Source organism: Mustelus asterias, chromosome 8 (genome assembly GCF_964213995.1).
Source record: "Mustelus asterias chromosome 8, sMusAst1.hap1.1, whole genome shotgun sequence".
NCBI classification, from domain to species: domain Eukaryota; kingdom Metazoa; phylum Chordata; class Chondrichthyes; order Carcharhiniformes; family Triakidae; genus Mustelus; species Mustelus asterias.
Window position 1 is genome coordinate 25,972,917 of NC_135808.1, and position 19,007 is coordinate 25,991,923.

Genomic DNA, 19,007 nt, shown 5'->3' on the forward strand with positions numbered 1-19,007 from the left:
GCTAATCCATCTAACCTATACATCTTTGGACATCAAGGGGCAATTTAACATGGCCAATTCCCCCTACCCTGCACATCTTCGGACTGTGTGAGGAAACTGGAGCACCCGGAGGAAACCCATGCAGACATCGGAAGCCAGTCACTTCTACACTAACTCTGCCAATAATGTGCCATGCATCCCAAAGAAAGAATATTCATGTGTGTGCACGTGTGTGAGAGAGAGAGAGAGACACCCAAACAAGGGCCTCTGAGCTGCTCATTACTCGGTCATGACACAGGAAGTAACTTTAGGTGGGTGATGACTCAACTTGTTTCAGTATTGAGGCGGGACAGAGGAGAAACCAGGGGAGATTTGTTAGGTTGAAGTTGTTTCTGCTGGATCCCAATAACTTCTGAGCTGTCATTTCTCAGTGACTTGGGGAAGTGGGTATATATATATATAGAGAGAGAGAGATTGAGAGTGGGAGTGAAATATCTGTCAGTGTTTACAGGGTGTAGAGTGTGAAAGTGAAAGGGAAGGGAGGCTGTTGTTAGAGATGGCAGCCAGTGAGATGGTGAATCTTGGGGAGAACTTGCAGTGCCCCATCTGCCTGCAGCTCCTCACCGATGCCAGCACGCTGGAGTGCGGCCACACTTACTGCCAGCCCTGCATCGCCCGCTTCTGGGACAGCCAGCAGCCCCGGGTGTCCTGCCCCGAGTGCCGGGCCGTGTTCCCGGACAGGAGCACCAGGGCGGTGCACGCCCTGAGGAACGCGGTGGAGCAGCTCCGGGAGAACCAGGCAGAGGCAGAGGGGCAGCGCTGTCCGCGGCACGGAGCCCACTACACCCACTACTGCCTGAGCGAGCACACTCCTCTGTGTGCCCTGTGCCAGCAGGGAGGAGATCACCAACAGCACCTGGTCCAGACCATCGCTGACTCTATCAAACTTCACAGGGTGAGGGTTACACTGCAACATGGTTAGAGTGTGTGTGCAGTGTGTGTAGTTATGTGTATGTGCTTTCATTCACTGTCTCTTCTGTATATGTGAGTGTAAGTGTATTTATTTTGTGCATTTCCCTGTATGTGATATAATATCTACTTATTTATGTGCCTCTGTGGTACATATATATATATTCTGTGATGTGGAGATGAGCCGGCGTTGGACTGGGGTGGGCACAATCAGAAGTCTCCCAAAACCAGGTTAAAGTCCAACAGGTTTTTTTGGAAAGCAGCTCTCTGAAAGCTTGTGATTCCAAATATTCCTGTTGGACTTTAACCTAGTTGTTGTGAGACTACACTTACTGTATATTCTGTGTTATTAGTCTGTGTAATTTTTTTTATTCGTTAGGTGAACATGGGTGTCTCTGGCTGGCCAGCATTTATTGCAGTAAGAAGTCTCACAACACCAGGTTAATTGCCCATCCCTAGTTGCCCTTGTTCAAAGGGGCAAATAAGAGTCAACCACATTGCTGTGGCTCTGTGGTCACATGTAGGCCAGACTGGGTAAGGATGGCCGATTTTCTTCCCTAAAGGATATTAGTGAACCAGATGGGTTTTTCCGACAATTGACAATGGTTTCATAGTCATCAGTAGATTCTTTATTCCAGATATTTTTTTAAATTCAAATTCCACCATCTGCCATGTCGGGATTTGAACCCGCGTCCCCAAAACATTAGCTGAGTTTCTGGATTAATAGTCTAGCAATAATACCACGAGGTCATCGCCTCCCCTATATTCTGTACATAACTGTGTGAGTGATACAATGTACATTACTTGTTTATTCGGTACATATCCAGGTGTGATTCAATGCCTGTGTATATTCTGTGCATATCTGTGTGTGTGATTCAGTATCTCATAGGCCAAAATTTTACCACCCCGCCTGCCACGGGAATCGGAGCAGGCGAGGGGCGGACCATGGGAAGGTCCGTTACCTCGGGCGGGATTTTATGGTTTTGGGACAAGCGAGGCCGTAAAATCCCACCCATAGAATCCCTACAGTGGGATTCTAGGGCAATATCCCTAGAAGGAGGCCATTCAGCCCATCGAGCCTGCACCGACAACAAACCCACCAGGTCCTATCCCCGTAACACCACGTATTTACCCTGCTAATCCCCCTGACACCAAGAGGCAATTTAGCATGGCCAATCCTAACCCACATATCTTTGGATTGTGGAAGGAAACTGGAACACCCGGAGGAAACCCACGCAGACACGGAGAGAACCTCCAGACTCCACACAGACAGCCACCCAAGGCCAGAATCGAACCCGGGTCCCTGGTGTTGTGAAGCAGTAGTTCTAACCACTCTGCACTGTCCCACTCCATCTATGCATATCTGTGTATATTCTGTACATATCTCTGTGCATGATGGTATACAGTTTCTGTGTTTTCTGTACATATCTGTGTGTGTGACACACCAACTGTGTATATTCTATACATCTGTGTGTATGATACAATGTACAGCATATGTGTATTCTGTACATATCTGCATATTATGTACATATATGTGCGTATCACAAAGTTGTGATAGTAGGGGATTTTAATTTTCCACATATAGATTGGGACTCGCATACTGTTAAAGGTTTAGACGGGGTAGAGTTTGTAAAATGTGTTCAGGAGAATTTTCTACATCAGTATATAGAGGTGCCAACTAGAGAGGATGCGATATTGGATCTCCTATTGGGAAATGAGTTAGGGCAGGTGATGGATGTGAGTGTGAGGGAACACTTTGGATCCAGTGATCATAATGCCATTAATTTCAACCTGATTGTGGATAAGGATAGATCTGGTCCTCGGGTTGAAGTTCTGAACTGGAAAAAGGCCAAATTTGATGAAATGAGAAGGGATCTGGGAAGTGTGGATTGGCACAGGCTGTTCTCTGGTAAGGATGTAAATGCAAAGTGGGAGGCCTTCAAAGGAGAAATTTTGAGAGTGCAGAGTTTGTATGTTTCTGTCAGGATTAAAGGCAAAGTAAATAGGAATAAGGAAGCTTGGTTCTCGAGGGAGATTGTAACACTGATTAAGAGGAAGAGAGAGTTGTATGAAATGTACAGGCAGCAAGGAACAGATCAGATGCTCGAGGAGTATAAAAAGTGCAAGAAGCTACTTAAGAGGGAAATCAGGAGGGCTAAAAGAAGACATGAGGTTGCTTTGGCAGATAGAGTGAAGGAAAATCCAAAGAGCTTCTATAGGTATGTTAGGAGCAAAAGGATAGTGAGGGATAAAATTGGTCCTCTTGAAGACCAGAGTGGTAGACTGTGTATGGAACCAAAAGAGATGGGGGAGATACTAAATGGTTTTTTTGCATCCGTATTTACTGAGGAAACGGGCATGGAGTCTACGGAAATAGGGCAAACTGGTAGGGAGGCCATGGAACCTTTACAGATTAAAGGGGAGGAGGTGCTCGCTGTCTTGAGGCAAATCAGAGTGGATAAATCCCCAGGAGCGGACAGGGTATTCCCACGGACCTTGAGGGAAGCGAGTGTTGAACTTGCAGGGGCCCTGGCAGACATATTTAAAATGTCAGTATTCACGGGGGAGGTGCCGGATGATTGGAGGGTGGCTCATGTTGTTCCGTTGTTTAAAAAAGGTTCCAAAAGAAATCCGGGAAATTATCGGCCAGTAAGTTTGACGTCGGTGGTGGGCAAGTTATTGGAAGGTGTGATAAGGGATAGGATCTACAAATATTTGGATGGACAGGGACTTATTAGGGAGCGTCAACATGGCTTTGTGCATGGTAGGTCATGTTTGACCAATCTATTAGAGTTTTTCGAGGAGGTTACCAGGAAAGTGGATGAAGGGAAGGCGGTGGATGTTGTCTACCTGGATTTCAGGAAGGCCTTTGACAAGGTCCCTCATGGGAGGTTAGTTAGGAAGGTTCAGTCGCTAGGTATACATGGGGAGGTAGTAAATTGGATAAGACACTGGCTCAATGGAATATTGGGTTCATGTCCCACTATTTGTACCCCCACAGAGTTTCACTGGCTGTCTTGTCTGGAGACAATACACATCTTTTTAGCCTGTCTTGATGCTCTCTCCACTCACATTGTTTTGTTTCTTAAAGACTTGATTAGTTGTAAGTATTCGCATTCCAACCATTATTCATGTAAATTGAGTTTGTGTCGTTATATGCTCTGTTTGTGAACAGAATTCCCACTCACCTGAAGAAGGGGCTTGCAGCTCCGAAAGCTTGTGTGGCTTTTGCTACCAAATAAACCTGTTGGACTTTAACCTGGTGTTGTTAAACTTCTTACTGTCTTTCAAAGGAAGAAGCCAGAGAGTGGTTGTGGAGGATTGCTTCTCTGAGTGGAGGCCTGTGACTCGTGGTGTGCCGCAGGGATCGGTGTTGGGTCCATTGTTGTTTGTCATCTATATCAATGATCTGGATGATAATGTGGTAAATTGGATCAGCAAGTTTGCTGATGATACAAAGATTGGAGATGTAGTGGACAGTGAGGAAGGTTTTCAAAGCTTGCAGAGGGATTTGGACCGACTAGAAAAATGGGCTGAAAAATGGCAAATGGAATTTAACGCAGACAGGTGTGAGATATTGCACTTTGGAAGGACAAACCAAAGAAGAACGTACAGGGTAAATGGTAGGACTCTGAAGAGTGCAGTTGAACAGAGGGATCTGGGAATACAGGTACAGAATTCCCTAAAAATGACGTCACAGGTGGATAGGGTCGTAAAGAGTGCCTTTGGTACATTGGCCTTTATAAATCGGAGTATTGAGTATAAAAGTTGGAGTGTTATGGTAAGGTTATATAAGGCATTGGTGAGGCCGAATTTGGAGTATTGTGTACAGTTGTGGTCACCTAGTTACAGGAAGGATGTAAATAAGATTGAAAGAGTGCAGAGAAGGTTCACAAGGATGTTGCCGGGACTTGAGAAGCTAAGTTCCAGAGAGAGATTGAATAGGTTGGGACTTTATTCCCTGAAGTGTAGAAGATTGAGGGGAGATTTGATAGAGGTGTATAAGATTTTGATGGGTATAGATAGAGTGAATGCAAGCAGGCTTTTTCAGCTGAGGCTGGGGGAGAAAAAAACCAGAGGGCATGGGTTAAGGGTGAAAGGAGAAAAGTTTAAAGGGAATATTAGGGGGGGCTTCTTCACGCAGAGAGTGGTGGGAGTGTGGAATGAGCTGCCGGATAAAGTGGTAAATGCGGGGTCACTTTTAACATTTCAGAAAAACTTGGACGGGTTCATGGATGAGAGGGGTGTGGAGGGATATGGTCCAAGTGCAGGTCAGTGGGACTAGGCATAAAATGGTTCGGCACAGACAAGAAGGGCCAAAAGGCCTGTTTCTGAGCTGTAATTTTCTATGGTTTCTATGGTTTCTATGATGCAATGTATATTTATCTTATATTCTGTACACAACCCGGACATGATTTTACGCTTTTGGAATGAGCAAGGCCGTAAAGTCCCGCCCAGTGTCTATCCTGTGTATATCCACAGGAGGAATACGGTATCTTCAGTGTGTATATGGGACTGTGTGACAGTGTCTGTTCTGTGTATATTCAGAGGGGAAATACAGTATCTTCAGTGTGTATATAGGACTGTGTGATACTGTGTCTGTTCTGTGTATTTTCAGAGGGGGAATACTGTGTCTGTAATTTGTATATTTGGGACTGTACTCCAGTACCCTTGGAATTAAGGTTAACATAAGGAAGGGGTTGCGCAGGAGGTTGGAGTCGACAGGACAGTGAACTGGGGAGGTTGTTTTTGCCCGAGGATAGGGATTTGGTTATGAGTGATGTTGGTGTTCTGGGAGGTCAGTGAGGTTGATGCCGTTTTGCATCGGAACCTGCCACATGATTTTATTTGATGGTGTGCTGTTTGACTGCAGGCCACACTAAAGGAATTCTTGGACAAGCTGGGCGAGGAGGAGAAGACACTCACCGAGGTTCAACATGAACAAAAACGCAACATCTCAGTGGCGGAAGTAAGTTCAGCAGACAAAGAACAAAGAAAGAAAATTACAACAGAGGAACAAGCCCTTCGGCCCTCCAAGCCTGCACCGACCTTGCTGCCCAACTGAACTCAAACCCCGTACCCTTCCGGGGACCACATCCCTCTCTTCCCATCCTATTCATGTATTTGCCAAAACACCCCTTAGAAGTCACTATCGTATCTGCTTCCACTGCCTCCCCCGGCAGCGGGTTCCAGGCACCCACCACCCTCTGTGTAGAAAACTTGCTTCGTACATCTCCTTTAAATCTTTCCCCTCGCATCTTAAACCGGTGCTCCCTAGTAATTGACTCTTCCACCCTGGGAAAAAGCTTCTGACTATCCACTCTGTCCATGCCTCTCATAATCTTGTAGACTTCTATCAGGTCGCCCCTCAACCTCTGTCGCTCCAGTGAGAACAAGCCACGTTTCTCCAACCTCTCCTCATAGCTAACACTCTCCATACCAGGCAACACCCTGGTAAATCTTTTCTGTACCCTCTCCAAAGCCTCCACATCCTTCTGGTAGTGTGGCGACCAGAATTGAACACTATATTCCAAGTGTGGTCTAACTAAGGTTCTATAAAGCTGCAACATGACTTGCCAATTTTTAAACTCAGTGCACCGGCCGATGAAGGCAAGCATGCCGTATGCCTTCTTGACTGCCTTCTCCACCTACATTGCCACTCTCAGTGACCTGTGTACTTGTACACACAGATCCCTCTGCCTGTCAATACTCTTAAGGGTTCTGCAATTTACTGCATATTTCCTATCTGTATTAGACCTTCCAAAATGCATTACCTCACATTTGTCCAGATCAAATTCCATCTGCCATCTCTCACTGGGGGGTCTGTCTTCCCCTCCCATTACGCCAATCCCTTGTAAACGCTGGGTTTTCTCTCCCTTGCAGGAGGCGTTTGTCACCAAGTTGAGCCACGTCAAGCAGTCCTTTGCTGAGATGGGCCAACTCATCCAGAGGAAGGAGCAAAGCTCGGTGGAGAAACTGGAGGGGAGGCTGGATACCAGTTTGAAACGGATGGAAGCCAGACTGGGGGAAATCCAGAAAGGCCTGACATCCCTGGGAGCGGAAATCGGGAAGAGGAAAAAGCAGCTGGAGGAACAAGACGACTTGCTGTTCCTGCAGGTAAAGGAGTGGGATGCGGGTTGTAGACTTTCTCCAGACACAACCTTACATTCTTGTCGGTAGTGGGAGTGGAACTCTATGGCTGGAATCTTCTGTTCTGGAGTCTGAGATTGGTGGCGGGAGTGGCTCTGTGTGGGCAAGGATGCAGGCATAGCTGACCACGGGCAATCTCGCGTTGGTCAGCCGGCCACATTGGCATCTGCGACGGGTCTTGCCAATTCTTGCAGCAGGGTCGGGAGGGACCAGCCAGGAAGCCCCATCACCTCACGGGGTCCGAGGTCCAGTTGCCATCCTTCAAGGGCATCCGAGCCGGCTGCACTATCCCTTCCACCTTCACCCGACCACTCCTCCGCTCTCCCCCGCGCCAATCCTTCCTTAGTCATCTTCCGCCAACCTGCACTGCCACCGCACGGTCCCAGGTGTAGGCAGGTGTTTTCCAGATGCTCTCCATGGGGGAGGACAATGCAGCGACAACTCATCGTTAATGTTGGGAGAACTCCACCACGCTTCGCCAGGCGTGTGCCACTGATGGCGCGGTCGTGACTGTGAACATTTGAATTTCCCACTGACAGGCAACATAATTGTTGGTGGGGGACCTTAATCCTGGCAAGGTGGCCTTTTAATGCCAGATGTGCTAGGCCATGCAAAATGGCTTCCCAATGTTGTTCATCGGGAAAGATGCGGCCGCCATTAACCCGCTTTCGAAGCCCTATGAACAGAATTGCTAAAGTACATCCTGCCATCGGAAAACTGAGTCTTGGCCTCACACCAAATTAAGTTCCCCCCACAAGCTTCCGCCCCACCTCCCCCCTAAGCCAAGCTTCTAGCTGCAAATAGGCCCGGAAGATTCCGAGACCGTCATGTGCACATGTCTGTGGGCATTTGTCAATCTGACAGACTGGCATGTGTGAAAGCTCCAGCTTAACCACCTGTTAAATACATTTCAACCAGCTCTTTAAGCAGAGGAGCCATGTGATATGTTAGACAGGGTGAAAAAGTAAATCATTCAATGCAAGCTAAAATAATTTTCTCCTTTTCTTTTTTGTGAAGGGAGTGAGTCTTCTGAAGCAGAGGTATGTGTTTTAAGTCACGGAAAGACAAGAGATTAAATATTGGGCCAAATTTTTCACCGCAGGGATATTGACATCTCTTCATGTGTACAGGCCTCCAACGGACTATAAGGCACTGGAAGATCTAGCTGAGGACTCCGCTTTGGAGGTGTTGGAAGGGCCTTTGCAGTACAGAGTGTGGAAGGAATTGAGGGCGGCCATCAAACCAGGTGAGTTCCTCAAAATATTGACGTCTATACTACAACAGCAAAGACCTCAGGACATCCCAAAGGGCTTTTGAAGTGCAGTCGTTGTTTATCTGCAAGGAACACAAGACTCAATTTGCTCACAGCAAGGTCCCAGATAAAGCAAAGTGATAATATCTGGATTATCTACCAATGATGTCTGTTGAGGGATGAATATATTTTTTAAAGTCATTTATAAGATATGGGTGTCGCTGGCTAGGCCAGCATTTAATGCCCATCCCTAATTGCCCGTTGAGAAGGTGGTGGTGAGCTGCCTTCTTGAACTTGCTGCAGCACCCACAGTGCTGATAGGGAGTGTATTCCAGGACTTTGACCCAGAGACAGTGAAGGAACGGCTCATATATTTCCAAGTCAGGATGGTGAGTGTTTTGGAGGGGAACCTCCAGGTGGTGGTGTTCCCAGGATCTGCTGCCTTTTCCCTTCTAGATGGTAGTGGGTTTGGAAGGTGCTGTTAAAGGAACTTTGGTGAGTTCCTGCAGTGCATCTTTTAGATGGTACACACGGCTGTCACTGTGTGTTGGTGACGGAGGGATTGAAGGTTTTTGGAAGGGATAACAATCAAACAGGTTGCTTTGGAAGGGATAACAATCAAACAGGTTGCTTTGTCCTGGATGGTGTTGAGATTCTTGAGTGTTGTTGGAGCTGCACCCATCCAGGCAAGGGGAGAGTATTCCATCACACTCCTGACTTGTGCCTTGTAGATAGTGGACAGGCTTTGGGGAGTCAGGAGGTGAGTTACTCACCGCAGGATTCCTGACCTCTGACCTGCTCTGGCAACCACAGTATTTATATGGCCATTGAACATCAAGGGGCGGTGGTTGGATTCTCTCTTGTTGGAGATGGTGATTGCCTGGCACCTGTGAGGCGCGAATATTCCTTGCTATTTGTCATCCGAATAGTGTCCAGATCTTGTTGCATTTGGACACGGACTGCTTCAGTTTCTGAGGAATATAGGCCAGGCCCCAAGGGGGACAACTCCCTCCCTTGCTCTTTCTTGAAATATGGCCAGGGATCCTTTTTATATCCACCACCTGACTAGCTTTAATGGTTTACCCTCAAAACCTCTGACAGTGCAGCATTCCCACAGCACTGTTCTGGAACGTTGCTCTGGACATGGTGCTCAGGGAACGTGAGAAATAGGAGCAGGAGTCGGCCATTCAGCCCTTCCAGTCGGCATCCATAAGATCATAACTGATTTGATCACGGCTCCAACTTTGCTTTCCTGTCGGACCCCTCCCACATTCCTTTCCCACCACCCCCCAATGCCCTGTAAACCTGGATCCCTGTGTCAACCAGTAATCAGTCTAACTCAGTCTTGCACATATTCAGTGACCCAGAAGCCTCCACTGTTCTCAGAGAACCATCGAATCCCTATAGTGCAGAAGAAGGCCATTCGGCCCATTGAGTCTGCACTGACAACAATCCCACCCAGGCCCTATTCCCATAACCCCATGTATTTGCCCTGCTGATCCCCCTGACACTAGGGGCAATTTAGCATGGCCAATCAACCTAGCCCGCACATCTTTGGAGTGTGGGAGGAAACCGGAGCACCCGGAGGAACCCACACAGACACTGAGAGAACGTGCATACTCCACACAGACAGTGACCGAGGCCAGAATTGAACCCGGGTCCCTGGCGCTGTGAGGCAGCAGTGCTAACTACTGTGTCACCGTGCCATCTTCTCTGGAGCAGAGAATTCCAAACATTAACAACCCTCTGAGAGAAGAAATTCCTCCTCTTCTACCCCTCATTTTTAAACTGCGGCTCCCCCTGGTTCCAGATTCGGTCACCCGGGGAAACACCCTCAGCATCCACCCTGTGGAGCCCCGTCAGCATCTTATAAATATCAACAAGATTACTTCTCATTCTGCCTGAGCTCCAATGGGTACAGGCCCAACCTGTCCTCGAAAGACAACCCCCTTCATCTCAGGGATCAGCCGGGTGAACCTGCTTCCAATGCAAGTCTATCCCTCCTTGGGTAAGGTGACCAAAAACTGACCTTGAGTAAGGTGACCAAAGCTGCACGCAGTACTCTCACATTTGTCCGGATTAAACTCCATCTGCCATCTCTCCGCCCAAGTCTTCAAGATCTATATCCTGCTGTATCCTCTGTTGGTCCTCATCGCTATCCGCAAATCCACCAACCTTTGTGTCATCCGCAAACTTACTAATCAATCCAGTTACATTTTCCTCCAAATCATTTATATATATATTACAAACAGCAAAGGTCCCAGCACTGATCCCTGAGGAACACCACTTGTCACAGCCCTCCATTCAGAAATGCACCCTTCCACTGCTACCCCCTGTCTTCTTTGACCAAGCCAGTTTTGTATCTACCTTGCTAGCTCACCTCTGGTCCCATGCAACTTCACCTTCTGCACCAGTCTGCCATGACGGACCTTGTCAAAGGCCTTACTGAAGTCCATGTGGACAACATCTACTGCCCTACCCCCATCAATCATCTTCGTCACTTCCTCGAAAAACTCGATCAAGTTCATGAGACACGACCTCCCCTTCACAAAACCATGTCGCCTCTCACTAATACGTCCACTTATTTCCAAGTGGCAATAAATCCTGTCTCGGAGAATCCTCTCTAATAATTTCCATACCACTGGTGTAAGGCTCACCGGCCTGTAATTACCTGTAATTATTCCAGTCCACTTATCTAAGGAAAGGTACACTGACGTTGGAGGCAGTCCAGAGAAGGTTCACTCGATTGATCCTGGGTATGGAGAGATTTTCTCATGAGGAGATTTTGAGTAGGTTGGGCCTGTACTCATTGGAATTTAGAAGAATGAGAGGCGACCTCATTGAGACATATTGGATTCTCAGGAGGTTTGACAGGGTAGATGCTGAGAGGTTGTTTCCCTGTGTGGGGGAGTCTATGTCCAGAGGGCAGAATCTCAGAGTAAGGGGTCACCCATTGAAGACAGAGATAAGGAGAAATACCTTCTCTCAGAGGGTAGTGAATGTGTGGAATTCTTTACCACAGAGGGCTGTAGAGGCTGGATCATTAAATATATCCAAGGCTGAGATAGATAGATTTTTAATCAGTAAGGGAATAAGGGTTATGACAGCAGTACTCTCAGTGCTGTCTCACCAATGCCCTGGAATATTGTGAACATTTCTAGAACAAAGAACAAAGAAAATTACAGCACAGGAACAGGCCCTTCAGCCCTCCAAGCCTGCACTGACCATGCTGTCCGACTTAACTAAAATCCCCTACCCTTCCGGGGACCATATCCCTCTATTCCCATCCTATTCATGTACTTGTCAAGATGCCCCTTAAAAGTCACTGCCGTATCCGCTTCATCTACCTCCCCCGGCAACAAGTTCCAGGCACCCACTACTCTCTTTGTAAAAAATCTGCCTCGTCCATCTCCTTTAAACCTTGCCCCTTGCACCTTAATCCTATGCCCCCTAGTAATTGACTCTTCCACCCTGGGAAAAAACTTCTGACTATCCACTCTATCTGTGCCTCTCATAATCTTGTAGACTTCTATCAGGTCTCCTCTCAACCTCTGTCACTCTAGTGAGAACAAACCAAGTTTCTCCATCCTCTCCTCATAGCTAATGCCCTCCATACCAGGCAACATCCTGGTAAATCTTTTCTGTACCCTCCCAAAGCTTCCACATCTTTCTGGTAGTGTGGCGACCAGAATTGAACACTATATTCTAAGTGCGGCCTAACTAAGGTTCTATAAAGTTGCAACATGACTTGCCAATTTTTAAACTCAATACCCCGGCCGATGAAGGCAAACATGCCGTATGCCTTCTTGACTACCTTCTCCACCTGCATTGCCACTTTCAGTGACCTGTATACCTGTACACCCAGATCCCTCTGCCTATCAATACTCTTAAGGGATCTGCCATTTACTGTATATTTCCTATCTGTATTAGACCTTCCAGAATGCATTACCTCACATTTGTCCAGATTAAACTCCATCTGCCATCTCTCCGCTCAAGTCTCCAAGATCTATATCCTGCTGTATCCTCTGATGGTCCTCATCGCTATCCGCAAATCCACCAACCTTTGTGTCATCCGCAAACTAATCAATCCAGTTACATTTTCCTCCAAATCATTTATATATATATTACAAACAGCAAAGGTCCCAGCACTGATCCCTGAGGAACACCACTTGTCACAGCCCTCCATTCAGAAATGCACCCTTCCACTGCTACCCTCTGTCTTCTTTGACCAAGCCAGTTTTGTATCTACCTTGCCAGCTCACCTCTGGTCCCATGCAACTTCACCTTCTGCACCAGTCTGCCATGACGGACCTTGTCAAAGGCCTTACTGAAGTCCATGTGGACAACATCTACTGCCCTACCCCCATCAATCATCTTCGTCACTTCCTCGAAAAACTCGATCAAGTTCATGAGACACGACCTCCCCTTCACAAAACCATGTCGCCTCTCACTAATACGTCCACTTATTTCCAAGTGGGAATAAATCCTGTCTCGGAGAATCCTCTCTAATAATTTCCATACCACTGGTGTAAGGCTCACCGGCCTGTAATTACCTGTAATTATTCCAGTCCACTTATCTAAGGAAAGGTACACTGACGTTGGAGGCAGTCCAGAGAAGGTTCACTCGATTGATCCTGGGTATGGAGAGATTTTCTCATGAGGAGATTTTGAGTAGGTTGGGCCTGTACTCATTAGAATTTAGAAGAATGAGAGGCGACCTCATTGAGCCATATTGGATTCTCAGGAGGTTTGACAGGGTAGATGCTGAGAGGTTGTTTCCCTGCGTGGGGGAGTCTATGTCCAGAGGGCAGAATCTCAGAGTAAGGGGTCACCCATTGAAGACAGAGATAAGGAGAAATACCTTCTCTCAGAGGGTAGTGAATGTGTGGAATTCTTTACCGCAGAGAGCTGTAGGGGCTGGATCATTAAGTATATCCAAGGCTGAGATGGACAGATTTTTAATCAGTAAGGGAATCAAGGGTTATGTGGATAAGGTGGGAAAGTAGAGTTGAAGATTATCACATCAGATCAGTCATGATCTCATTGAATGGCGGAGCAAACTCGATGGGCTGAATGGCGACATCTCCTCCTATGTCTTCTGGTCTTAGTGAATCAGATGGGGTTTTACGACTATCGACCACAATTTCTTGTCCAGCATTTGACTTTATACCCAGATTTTTATTGAATTCCAATTTTGCCATTTGCCATGGTGGGATTCGAATCCTAGACAGAGCATTAATTCTCGAGCTCAGGATTACAACTCCAGTGACAATACCCCAACAGGGGAGGCGATGGCCTAGTGGTATTAGCACTGGACGATTAATCCAGAAACTCAGCAGGGAACAAAAAGAGAAAATGCTGCAAAATCTCAACAGGTCTGATATCATCTGTGGAGAGAGAACAGAGCCAATGTTTCGAGTCTGGTTGACCCTTTCTCAGAGCCAGACAAGATAACCCAGGTTCGAATCCCGCCACGGCAGATGGTGGAATTTGAATTCAATAAAAAATGTCTGGAATTGAGAATCTACTGATGACCATGAAATCATTGTTGATTGTCGGAAAAACCCATCTGGTTCACTAATGTCCTTTAGGGAAGGAAATCTGCCGTCCTTACCTGGTCTGGTCTACATGTGACTCCAGAGCCACAGCAATGTGGTTGACTCTCAACTGCCCTCGGGCAATTAGGGATGGGCAATAAGCATTTTATTCATTCACAAATGAATAAAACAAAAACACCAGATAGACAGGTTTTGAGAATCAAGGGGTATGTAGGGAGTTAAAGACCATCGTTGTATTGAATGTTGGAGCAGGCTCGATGGGCTGAGTGGTCAACTCCTCTGCCGGCTCCTATAGCTCGTGTTCCACCGCTATTGGCCCTGAGGTGTCAGCTGATCATCTAAGATCTCCTTGAACTGTTTCTGTTACAGGGCCGGCCTCACTGACTCTGGACCCAGTCACAGCCAGTCCCTGGCTCATTCTGTCCAAGAACCTGACCAGCGTGGCGCACCGGGATCAGAAGCAGTGCTTGCCTGCCGACCCCCGGAGATTCGACCCCTGCCCTTGTGTCCTGGGCTCGGTGGGATTCACGTCGGGTCAGCACTACTGGGAAGTGAAGGTGGGCCGCAAGAGCTGCTGGACTCTGGGCGTGGCCAGGGAGTCAGTCAGCAGGAAAGGGGACATCCTCCTGTCGCCCCCCAGTGGCCTCTGGGTAATGGGCCTGAGGAACGGGAGTCAGTACAAGGCCTTCACTTTAACGCTGAGCGATCTTCACTTAGACGTCAAGCCCCGGGAGATTGGCATCTACCTGGATTGGGAGGGAGGGCGAGTGTCCTTTTACAATGCTGGTGATATGTCCCACCTCCACACTTTCCGAGGCACCTTCACTGAGAAACTGTACCCTTTCTTCAGCCCCGGACTGAACCATGGCGGCAGGAATGCCGAGCCTCTTCAGCTGCTTAGCTCGACCATCCCAACTCCCGACAGTGAAGAGGAGGAGGAGGGAATGGGTCCATCTTCGGCTTGCGAGAGGGAGGACGCGACACTCTCTGGCCCCCTGGTGAGCACCGACCCCCTCCGCTGGGATTGGGACACTTGGAGATGGGCCTGGCTCTGCTTTGGTTTGCTGGTCTCGCTGGGGGTAGCCTCGCCGGGCAGCGCCAATTTTGCCGAGTTGTACCTGGTGTGTTGCGGCATGCTGGGGTCGGCTGGCTGGCTCTGGGCCCTGCTGGGCCGGGGGGGTCTGGCGGGCGTCTCCTGGCTCTCCTGCGGCCTGCTGGCCTACGCCGGCCTGAGCTGCCTGTTGCTAGCTTACGCCCGGCAACTCGGGGCCTGCTTGCTGGTGCTGAGCCTGGCCGGGCTGCTGCTGGCCTCGAAGGGCCGCCCGTGGCCCTGCTGGGTGCTGCTCAGCCTGGGGTCCCTGGCAGGACTGGTCTGGCTGTCGGATTACGAGGTGTGGGTCTGGTGGGTCTGCTGCGGCCTGCTGGCACACGCCGGCCTCTGCCTGTCCCTGCTGGGCTACCACAACCTGGCCGAGCTCTGCTGGTGGTGCGTCGGCGTCAAGGGCTATGTCGGATTGTGTCTCCTGCTGCTGAGCTATCATCTACTGACCGGCCTCTGCTGGCTGGGCCTGGGCCTGCTGGGGCTCTGCTTGTCCATGAGGGGCTCCCTGGGGTGCCAGTCAGTTATGGCTGGCATGCTGGGTTACAGTGGCCTGTGGTGTGCCCTGATGGGTGAAGCTGAGCTTTCCGCCATCACGCTGGGCATCGCTGGTTTATTGTGGTCTTATTGGTCCTATTACGCCAGCTAGGTTGAGTCTCTGTAATAAGCCTTCAGAGGCAGAAGTCCCTTCAGCAAAATCCATTTATCTGCAATTCCAACAGCAGTGCACAGAGTGTATCAGTCAACAGTCTAACCTCGGGGGTGCCAGAGGAACTGACACTCCCGCTTAAATACAAGGAAAAGACTCCCTGATTGGCCCATCAACTGACTCCTTAATCAGGGAGTTCATATTCCAATAGGCCAACCTCATTGGCCTGATTGAAGTCATTACGTCTCCGTACGCCCACCACTCCCCCCTCTGCCATTGAATTTGACACCCATTGATAAACCCTCCCCCCCCCCCCCCCCCCGCCCCATTCCTGGGCCCCTAGAGAATCTCCCAGCGCCTTACCGCCCAGCACGATGCCCTCACTGTTGACCAGGCTCGTGCGTTAAGATGGCGGACGCGCCAGCGTGAATGGCGGACGCGCCAGGCCAATTCTCAACCCACGTTCCACCAAACCCCACCCTTAAAGACCCACGATGCTTGAAGTCAGTCTTGGCCCACGCGCCGGGGTTTGCAACGAACGAGGGGTGGCGTGCTTCCGTTCCGTGCACCCATCCCAGGAGGCGATGCCACATTGCGCACGCTCTCCCGCCCATCCCAGCCCCCCACGTCCTGTGGGCGGGCACTGATCACTTCAGCAGTTTACAAACTTTCGGCCAACTCATGAGTGTAACTGACCCGACGCATCAGAGAAACCGTTAACCGACAAAACTCTTCACCTGACAATCTTGCCACAATGCTCGGATTACTCGCTTGCGCCATTCCGTCAGAATCGAAAATTTAAATTGGCACGTTCTCTCTCGCTCTTGCTTCTGCGCCCCTTATCCTGAGGAATGTCGTCAACCACAGTGCTAAGTGTGTCCGCCCTTTGAGCACCACAATGAAATTTAAAATGGCGCACTGTCTCGCAGTCCCTGCTCCTCCTGTAATTAGTGGCACAGTGGTTAGCATTGCTGCCTCACAGCTCCAGGCACTTGGGTTCGATTCCCAGCTTAAGTCTGTGTGGAGTTTGCATGTTCTCCCCTTGTGTGGGTTTCCTCCGGGTGCTCCGGTTTCCTCCCACACTCCAAAGATGTGCGGGTTAGGTGCATTGGGTGTGCTAAATTGCCCCTGTCACAGATGTGTAGGTTAGAGGGATTGGCAGGGTAAATATGTGGGGTTATGGGGATAGGGCCGCGGTGGAATTGTTGTCGGTGCAGACTCAATGGGCTGAATGGCCTCCTTCTGCACTGTAGGGTTTCTATGATTCTACGAATGAGAAGTTATTGAGCCATCACAGCACAGAAAGGTGATGATTCGGCCCGTTCACTCCGAGTGGGTGGGCAGACCTGAGGGCCCACTATTATATTCCCCAGAGGAAGAGAGAGAAAAAGTATGGCCAGGATTATCCTGCATCCTGAACAATTATGCTCCAAAATAAAGTGGGAGACCGGAGCTGAGACGTGTTGAGTCTGGGCAGGAGGCAGTCTCGCAACAAGGCCAGGCTGTCAAATCAAGCCTTTGTCGGCCATATCTCCACGCGGTCAACTCCAATTCCAGCTCGTTTCTTTCCGACTGGAATAACTTGGAACATCGATCATTTAAAAAAAATCAACAAAAATGCATTCACAATCGTCTGTTGTTAACTGTCGATTTTAAATGGAATGTGCTATATTTTACACTTTGCACAGTTTGCTTCACTTGTTGCTTGTCTCCTTTGCGAGCTATGCTCATAAAAGCTTTACTCACGAGAATGGGGAGATTTATTCCGAACCGGAACGTTGAAAAAGTATTCAACTCTCAAGAGCGCTGAAGTGAAATTTCAACAATTATTCCAAAACCAAGTGTTCGAAAAGCACAAAAATACAACAAATGAAAGAGCAACATGTCCTTTGGTTAGTGGCTCCAAAGAGTGATGGGGAGGAGGCGAGAGGAAGTAATTTCTCTCTCAGGGCACCTCATTTAGCCATATCCAGAAAGCTCCTGGCCAGATTCGGGGATTATCTGGATTTCCGGTCCTTCATTCACAGTTGCACAAAATACGAAAAACAAAATATTACTTTGGGGCATGCGTTTCCTGTATAGCCACCTTATGTTCAATTGAGGCATTCGAGAGGGCATTAGATGATTACGGGAAGAAAAACAATGTGCAGGGGTCACGGGGAAAAGGCAGGAGAATGGCACGAAGTCACGATGCTCATTGGGAAAGCTGGTGCAGATATGATGGGCCAAATGGCCTCCTTCTGCACCATAACAATTCTGTGATTCTGAGTAAGGGCTATTTCTCGCCTCATTTTGAACAGTGCGTGATGCACAGCAGGGGAGCCACCTGCTGTGAGCTGGATACCTGATGATGATCATCGTTTCCAGGGCTGGTCCTGGTATTCAGGCCTTTCCGTGTGCTGGTGACACCGGATCAGGGTTTGGGTGTCCGTCCACTGCCTTTCCGTGTCGGGCCTCTCAACGCAATTGCCTCACTTCCCACTTCCCAACATTAAATCCCCGGGGACCAGCACGGCCCACGTGATGTTGACCATCTGAAACAAGATGGTCGCCAATAAGAACGCTGCCCGTAATGGAACCTTGTTCAGTTCTGCGGAATATTTGCGCCCTGATCTTAAAGAGAGTAACCTGAGCGAAATAAAGATTTAGCGGACACTATGCGACGGACTGCAGACACAGGCCGAACAGCCGGTGAGGCAAAAGTTTCAACTGATTGGCCTGCACGCCTGTTTTAACAATAAAAAGAGCGTAGCCCTCGTTGAATGCCGTCCAAGTTTGCTGCAGCCCATCCCTCCCACCTCTCCATTCTCGTCATGCCGAAAGTCAGCATCTAACCTCATCACCATTTCTTAACCGAGTTTTATATCACTCGCAAACATTAAGATTCAGGATGACCAACTCATATGGAATAAAACAAGAGGCTCTTCAATCTGGGGAAAGAATGGGGTGGGGGTGGGGGAGTTGTGACAATATATCATTTATGACGAGGGTTGTAGATAGATATAGATAGGTTGAGTGATTGGGCAAAAAATTTGGCAGATGGCACATAATGCGGGAAATGCGAAGTTTCATAGAAACCCTACAGCGCAGAAAGAGGCCATTTGGCCCATCGAGTCTGCACCGACCACAATCCCACCCAGGCCCTACCCCCATATCCCTACATATTTACCCACTAATCCCTCTAACCTACACATCTCAGGACACTAAGGGACAATTTTTTCCCATGGCCAGTCAACCTAATCCGCACATCTTTGGACTGGTGGAGGAAACCGGAGCACCCGGAGGAAACCCACGCAGACACGAGGAGAATGTGCAAACTCCACACAGACAGTGACCCAAGTTGTTCACTTT

At 48.7% G+C, this 19,007-nt stretch overlaps 1 protein-coding gene across 1 annotated transcript in view; it reads left to right on the forward strand.

Annotated features, from left to right (window-relative positions):
- The first annotated feature begins 299 nt into the window (after positions 1-299).
- The window catches only part of hsd17b8 (hydroxysteroid (17-beta) dehydrogenase 8), a 46,923-nt gene continuing 28,215 nt past the window's right edge, over positions 300-19,007 (forward strand). Inside the window, exons 1-6 of the mRNA XM_078217591.1 lie at positions 300-934; positions 5,822-5,917; positions 6,832-7,065; positions 8,116-8,138; positions 8,229-8,344; positions 14,278-14,906. Of these exons, the coding sequence (XP_078073717.1) occupies positions 536-934; positions 5,822-5,917; positions 6,832-7,065; positions 8,116-8,138; positions 8,229-8,344; positions 14,278-14,906 (1,497 nt within the window). The 5' untranslated portion in view covers positions 300-535. The remainder of the gene's footprint in view (positions 935-5,821; positions 5,918-6,831; positions 7,066-8,115; positions 8,139-8,228; positions 8,345-14,277; positions 14,907-19,007) is intronic.